Source organism: Triticum dicoccoides, chromosome 4B (assembly GCF_002162155.2).
Source record: "Triticum dicoccoides isolate Atlit2015 ecotype Zavitan chromosome 4B, WEW_v2.0, whole genome shotgun sequence".
Classification (NCBI taxonomy): Eukaryota; Viridiplantae; Streptophyta; class Magnoliopsida; order Poales; family Poaceae; genus Triticum; species Triticum dicoccoides.
The window spans coordinates 631,565,456-631,573,486 of record NC_041387.1 but is presented as its reverse complement, the minus strand read 5'-3'; the positions used below and the strand labels follow the sequence as shown (position 1 = coordinate 631,573,486).

The following is an 8,031-nucleotide window of genomic DNA, read 5'->3' as shown; positions in this document are numbered from 1 at the left end:
GATGGGAATCCCGGAATAAGGGGAACACGATCTCTGCTTCGACAGACGTGCCAAGGAAACCGCCTCGCTAAACGCGCTGAGGTGGAACAATAGAAACAATTCGAGTAAAGGCTTGGAAGTGGTGTGACGTTACGCAATAGAATACGTCAGCAGATTGATCTTGTGTAATATTATTCTCTCTACGGTGGTATGTGGAATTTATTTTTGCAGAGCCGGACACTATCCTGGTGTTCACAATCTTCTATAAATTATTCGGAGGAGGAACCCGTCTTGCAATGCCGAAGACAATATGCGCGACGGACTCGTCATCATTGAAGCCTGGTTCAGGGGCTACTGAGGGAGTCCCGGACTAGGGGGTGTCCGGATAGCTGAACTACCATCATCGGCCGGACTCCAAGACTATGAAGATACAAGATTGAAGACTTCGTCCCGTGTCCGGATGGGACTTTCCTTGGCGTGGAAGGCAAGCTTGGCGATACGGATATGTAGATCTCCTACCATTGTAACCGACTCTGTGTAACCCTAGCCCTCTTCGGTGTCTATATAAACCGGATGGCTTTAGTCCATAGGACGAACAACAATCATGCCATAGGCTAGCTTCTAGGGTTTAGCCTCCTTGATCTCGTGGTAGATCTACTCTTGTAACCCACATCATCAATATTAATCAAGCAGGACATAGGGTTTTACCTTCATCAAGAGGGCCCGAACCTGGGTAAAAACATCGTGTCCCTCGTCTCCTGTTACCATCCGCCTAGACGCACAGTTCGGGGCCCCCTACCCAAGATCCGCCAGTTTTGACACCGACAATGACCGAAGTTTGTTCGGAGTCCCGGATGAGATCACGGACATGATGAGGAGTCTCGAAATGATCAAGAGGTAAATATTGATATATTGGAAGGTTACATTCGGACACCGGAATTGTTTCGGGAAGTATCGGATAAGTTTGGGAGTATCGTAAGGTTACCGTAACCCCCCGGGGGACTATTGGGCCTTCATGGGCCCTAGTGGAGAGAGGAGTCCGGAGGCCAGGTGGAGGGCGCGCTCCCCCAGGCCCAAACCGAATTGGACTAGGGGTGGGGGGCACAGCCCCCTTTCCTTCTTCTCCTCCACCTCTTTCTCCTCCCCCCTTCTCCAGAAAGGAAAGGGGAATTCTCTTTGATTTTTATCTCAAGCCCTTGATTCTTATAAGCCCACATATGTCAATCTTTGAGATCCTCTAACAAATTCCACCTTGAATATATTTGGTTAGACATTAAAATCAGTCTTGATGGCTTCAACAGAAAACCCCAAATACCAACTTGAAACCTCACTGGATATGGGACCTTGAGTGCCAAAACCTAGGTCGTGTGTGCACGAGGGTCAGGGACCCCGTGCGTATGGGGTGTCCAGAGAGTTGGCACTGGACCCTGAGCACACGGGGGTCAGGAGGCATGTGCTCATAGGGTATCCAGAGAGGGATACCATGAGGACTTCTTCAGATGTTTTGATGTCATTCTTCACAAACCAACCCAATGCACTCCAAGCATCACTATGAAACATATCTTCATAAAAGATTCAATGCATTGGTGCTCCATAGGAATTGTCAATTAATACCAAGGCTTAGAACAAATATATCCTCATATATATATGGACTTCATCCTTGATTCCATCTAATATTCTTGATGCACCATCTATGGACAATACCTTCAAATATATCTCAGTGAAAACATTAATCCATAGAGATTGTCATCAATTACCAAAACCACACTTAGGGCTACAAGCCTCCTTCATGAATTTCAAACAAGATTCAGAAGAATTCAAAAGAAGTTCATAAAAATTGGAAAAGGTTCATAAATTTGAGAAAAGTTCACAAATTTAATTTTCTTTCAAGATTATAAAAGGTTCACAAATTTGTGACAAGTTCACGAATTTGAATAAAACATAAAAAGTAAAAAGGAAAAAAATGAAATATAGGAAATGAAAACAAAAAATAAAAAAATAAAAGGAGGAAAAAACCGCAAATCCCGTGCTGATGAAATCCTAAAGAAAAACGCACCAGAAAAAACGAGTAAAACCTTCACGGGGAAGTTCCTAGAAAAACCGGTGAAAAAAAGACTTACATGGGCTGCCCTATTTTGATACACATGCCATGGAGGGGTGTGGCACCAAGTAACAAGAATGCCTATCAGCGTCGGATAAGGCGTCAAATAGGATTTGTGGCCGCAACGTTCGTTACACGCGACACAAATCACCTCCCATATTCAGCGCGTACCGCGCTGGACAACATGCAAACATGCACATCCAACTTCCTACAGCGCGTGCTTTGGGCCAGCCCATGTGCTGGGCGGGCCGCACCTAGTTTTCTCCTTTTGTTTTTAACTTGAAAAAATATTCAAAAATCCCAAATTTCTACAAAATATATGGGATTCAAAAACACAATTCCATTTTTTTAAATGGAAAAATACTCATGATTCAAAAGTGAACATTTATAAAAAAATATATGATCTTTTTTGAATTCGCTTAACAATTTTCAATGTTGATGAACAAATTTTGAATTCAATATTTTTTTTTGAATTGGATGAATAGTTTTTGATATGGATGAACATTTTTTGAATCGACTATTTATTTAAAATTCATGATTTTTTTAGTTTTGATGATTAGTTTTTGTACTCATTGAAATTATTTTGAATTTGATGAACAAAAATGTTCATGATTTTAAAATATGTCCGTGAAAGGAAAAATAAAAATAAAAAAGGAAAGTAAAAGGAAAAGGAAAGGAAACAGAGAAGAAAGGAAAAGACAAAAAAAAAACCCCGGTCTGGGAAAGTCTCGGACCTTCCCAAAACCAGACTAGGGAGTTTCCTGAAAATGTTTGCTCGCTACCCTGCATGGGGGGTAGGGATTGCCGGGAAACACATGCAAAACACCTACGACGCGTGAGAGCCTTCACCAAAACACACAAACCTTGAGGGCATAGATCGGACAACAAGGAAGTTAGATGAGATTTAACTTATTCTCATCTAGATGTTTTAAAAAGGTATTGCATCTCACATATACTCCCTCCATCCGGAAATACTCGTCAGAGAAATGCATAAAAATGGATGTATCTAGAACTAAAATACATCTAGATACAACCATTCCTCCGACAAATATTTCTGGACGGAGGGAGTATATACCAGGGCTTTACGTCTCACATAGATATGGATGAACATTTTTTGAATTCATGACTTTTTTGAGTTTTGATGATTAGTTTTTGTACTCATTGTACAAATTTTGAAGTTGATGAACAAAAATGTTCATGATTTTAAAATACATCCATGAAAACAAAAATAAAATAAAAAGGAAAGAAAAAGGAAAGGGAAACAGAGAAGAAAGCAAAAGACAAAAAAAGAAAAAAGAGAGGAAAAAACCCAGTCTGGGAAAGTCTCGGACCTTCCCAAAACCTGACTAGGAAGTTTCCTGAAAATGTTTACTTGGGCTGGCCCAATATATCTGTGGGTAGTGAACATAGCGATTACATGTAGGGATGGCACCCGCAGGGTTTGGGTACGGGTGGAGCCACCCCATACCCTTACCCATCCCCTGTAAGCTTACCCATCACCCTTACCCATACCCATCAATGGGTATAATTTTTCCCCATACCCGTTACCCGACAGGGTACATGGGTACCCATGGGTAAAATTACCCATGTTTGCAAAGCATCAATTTGAACTACTCATAGTCATAAAAACAACATATAATTATAATCTACAAACATAAATAGATTATAACAACAACACACTTTTAAACAACAACACATCATAAACAACATCATATTTAATAAACAACATCACTTTCTCGTAAACAACAACACATCAAAACATTATCACACAGTCATTTCACAAATTCATGATAAAGTGTAGAGATAATTTTGAGTTCATATAGATTTTATATGGGTACATGGGTATGTGGGTATGGGTTACATGATCCCATACCCATACCCACTCTACCCGATGGGTTTAACATTTCCCTATTCATATACCCATGGATAATTTTTTGTCCCATACCCTTACCCTAATAGGGTTTTTACCCGCAGGGTACGTGGGTAATGGGTACCCATTGCCATCCCTAATTACATGGGTATGCGATTGCTCGCTACCCAGCAACCTTGAGGGCATAGATCGGACAACAAGGAACTTAGTTGAGATTTAGGGGCTGTTTGGTTCCCAACCACAGTTTGCCAAGTCAAAATTTGCCAGCCACAGTTCGCCAAGCATGTGTTTGGTTTTTGCCACATTTTGGCTTGCCACACTTTATTGCCCCTATGACTCACTTGTCAAAGAGACAATTTTTTTCAACTTTTGCCAAAGTTTGGCGTTCAATTTCTTAGCCACACTTGTGTGGCTTGCCATACTTGTTTGGCTAGCCACACTTTGGCTTGGCCACACTAGTCTCCAACCAAACATACCCTTAACTTATTATCATCTAGATGTGTACTGCATATCGCATATATATACCAGGGCTTTACGTCTCTATTATTAAAGGGGAGTTGGTTCCGTCGCCTCCCCTTTCGCCTCGGGTTTTTCCTCCCCACGCACCCCTTCCTCCTTGTTTTCTACTTATTTTTTCATAGTCGCAATCGATGCCGCACAATATTAAAACCAATATAAATAGAGTACCAGTTCTGCACTTTTCCCGAAATCATGTCTTGCATTAATTCAATCAAGTCAAATCAAATCATATCTTCCGAAAATATCAACTAAATCAAAACTTTTCTTGCATTACCATACACATACTTATCAAATTAAATCTTATCAAAATTTAGAGTATGACGGGTGTAAGACATATGTCAGATAATAATTAATGTTAAAGTTGCAACATGTGACCGATTAGCTAGCGGAGTAACTTACAACAGATTAATCTTGGACTGCCTATACAAGGAAGCTAGCCCACCATGATTAGGGGATCAATTACATACTCCCTTCATTTCATAATATAGTGCGCTCATGTTTTTCGAGATCCAGTTTTGACCATAAATTAGACCAATAAAACATAAACCATTTTACTGAAAAATTATACCTTTGAAAACTCATTTTGAATACGAATTCAAAGGTATCTGTCATGCTCCCGCCGCAGTCGCCCATGTTGCTAAAATTTATGGTCGAAGTTAAATCTCGAAAAGTGTTGGCGCACTACATTATGGAGTGGAGATCCTTGGGATCGGAGTAGGCTAGATCATCAGGTAACCTACCTTCTCCTGGTGCTGACGAGCTCGAGCCGGAGGCCATCGTGGTGCTGTGGCGCACGGTGATGGCGGAGAGTGGGCGAGGTGGTGGCAGCGGCGATGTGTGGGCAGTGGCGGCGGCGGAGCTTCCCGTCACTGTCAGCGCAAGACCTAGATCAGGTCGGGTGTTTCGGTGGGGAGCCTGGCAACGCGGTGAACCTCGTACTGCGTGCCGCCAGCCCCCACCTCTTTATGTAGCGTTGCGTGGCAGGGGCCCGTCAACCATATTGTGGTTGAGTGCCCCCGATCAGGACGCGGATTAGGGGTCCGGTAGGCCGTTGGGCCCATCGAGGTACGTACATCAAAGTACTAATCAAATAGTTCCTTTAACCAAACGACGACCCTATGATTTGTGCTTAAACGATCTGTGCTAGCTGAATCTCTTCTAGCTTAATACTATGCACTTATATTTTGTTATATGTATAGGTTAAGCCAAGAGCGGCGTCACACGCCATGAGAGCCGCACCCCGTCTGCTTCTGCGCAGGAGACCACTTCCTCGCCGCAGCAGCGGATCGGCGCATCAGCATCGCGCGCTCACCTTCTCCCCGCCACGCCGTCGGTGCGCGTGTCAGGGGTCACCGTCCTCCGGCCTGGAGGAGCAGGAGGAGTTTGAGGTGCTGGACGCCGAATCTGGCACGGTGCGGTGCGCGGCCAACTATGCGCCGCTGACGCCGCTCAGCTTCATCGAGCGCGCCGCGGCCGTGTACGGCGACCGCCCCGCGGTGGTGTACGGGGAGTCCTGGTCTTGCACGTGGAGCGAGGTCTGGGAGAGGTGCTTGCGCGTCGCCGCCGCGCTCGCCACCCGGTTCGGAGTCGCCCGCGGTGATGTGGTGAGTACCAAACTGGCCGGGAACCGACAGTCTTCACCAAGTAGGTGCTGTAACTATTTTTAACACATCTACTAGTGCCTGTCTGATCAGACTTTGGGATTTGTGCAAGTGCGTCTGAATGAAACGACCTTCATCTGAGATTTATGAACTGTTAATCCCAAAATATGGAGTATTTCTAAGTCGACTGAGCCGTAACCACTCACATGAGATTCATCAAAATCGCTAACCATACTCTGCATATGCAGGTTGCTGTTCTTAGCCCGAACGTGCCGGCGATGTACGAGCTACACTTCTCCGTGCCCATGGCAGGCGCGATCCTCTGCACCTTGAACACACGGCATGACGCAGCCATGGTGTCTGCGTTGCTGAAGCACTCTGGCGCCAAGGTGTTGTTTGTCGAGTCAGGCCTCCTTGATGTTGGGAGAGCCGCTCTTAATAACCTAGCCGGCGACGAGTCTAGCGCCACGGCCCTTCCGGTCCTCATAACCATCTCACACGATGGAGACTGCATCAACTCCGCATACACAGACTACGAGAGTCTCATCAGAGAAGCACCTTTAGGGTTCGACATCCGTTGGCCGCTGAATGAGTTGGACCCCATCGCGTTGAATTACACATCTGGCACAACTGCGAGGCCCAAGGGCGTGATCTACAGCCACCGGGCCGCGTACCTCAACACTATTGCAACGGCTCTCACGTACAACATCACTGTCACGCCCACTTACTTGTGGACCGTGCCGATGTTCCACGCCAATGGGTGGAACCTATCATGGGGCATCGCCATGCAGGGCGGCACCAACGTCTGCTTGCGCCGCTTCACGGCAAAGGTCATCTTTGATAAGATCTCACAACACAAGGTGACGCACATGGGCGGCGCACCCACGGTTCTCAACATGATCGTCAACGCACCAACTGGTGACCGAAAGCCACTGCCAGTGATAGTACATATCATGACCGGCGGTGCCCCACCACCGCCTAGCATCTTGTATGGGATGGAAGAACTTGGATTCATAGTATACCAAATGTATGGTCTCACAGAGACTGGCCCAGCCACCATCAATACGTGGATGCCGGAGTGGGACATGTTGCCAACCGAGGAGCGGTCACGGCTCATGGCACGACAGGGGTTTCATCATCACATCGGTATACAAGACATTGATGTCAAGAACCCAACAACCATGGAGAGCCTTCCACATGATGGCAAAACTATCGGGGAGGTGATGTTTCGAGGTAACACCGTCACGAGCGGGTACTACAAGGACATCAATGCAACCAAGGAGGCAATGGCCCAAGGGTGGTTGCACACGGGCGATCTTGCTGTGAATCATCCGGATGGGTACATCCAGCTCAAGGACAGGGCCAAGGACATCATCATATCCGGCGGTGAGAACATAAGCTCGATTGAGGTGGAGGCGGTGATCTTTAGCCACCCGGCAGTGCTTGAGGCAGCGGTCGTGGCAAGGCCAGATGACCACTGGGGTGAGACACCTTGTGCGTTCGTCAAGTTAAAGACTAACGTCGATGCAACCGAAATAGAGATTATAAACTTCTGTCGGGATAAGTTGCCACATTACACGGTGGTCTTCGCTGACTTGCGCAAGACTTCGACAGGGAAGACTCAAAAGTTTATTCTCCGTCAGAAGGCTCGGGCTATGGGCAGCCTTGTGAAGACCTAAAATAGCGTGCATGAAATCATTTGTCTCGGTCAAAATATGGTATTGTACCGTATGGGCTGACTATAGCTTTGAAACAGAAATAAATGACAAAGAGACAACTATTTGGTTGTTATATTTGTTTACCAATATTTAGTTGTTAAACTTCATTTTCACTGAATTTTGCAATGATGGTCGATTGTGTGCATTACGAGGCGGAGACCAGGTGCATGTTGTGTCATTATACAGAATTATATCCCAAATGTTCATAATGAGTGCCTATTTCTTAGTGACTAAGACACTTTT

The 8,031-nt window shown here is 45.2% G+C and overlaps 1 protein-coding gene across 1 annotated transcript; it reads left to right on the top strand.

Moving 5' to 3' along the window:
* Positions 1-5,668: 5,668 nt before the first annotated feature.
* On the top strand, positions 5,669-7,864 carry LOC119291903 (probable acyl-activating enzyme 1, peroxisomal). The gene is made up of 2 exons (XM_037570708.1): positions 5,669-6,073; positions 6,319-7,864. Exons 1-2 carry the CDS (start codon positions 5,696-5,698, stop codon positions 7,747-7,749), a joined length of 1,809 nt encoding a protein of 602 aa, XP_037426605.1. The 5' UTR covers positions 5,669-5,695; the 3' UTR covers positions 7,750-7,864.
* The last annotated feature ends 167 nt before the right edge of the window (positions 7,865-8,031 follow it).

What these genes read in the sequence shown, in the direction of transcription:
- LOC119291903 (XM_037570708.1), top strand. Translation starts at nt 5,696, where the DNA reads ATGAGAGCCGCACCCCGTCTGCTTCTGCGCAGGAGACCACTTCCTCGC. An exon ending in GAGTCGCCCGCGGTGATGTG is followed by an intron (nt 6,074 to 6,318) that starts GTGAGTACCAAA and finishes CTGCATATGCAG; the next exon opens with GTTGCTGTTCTTAGCCCGAA.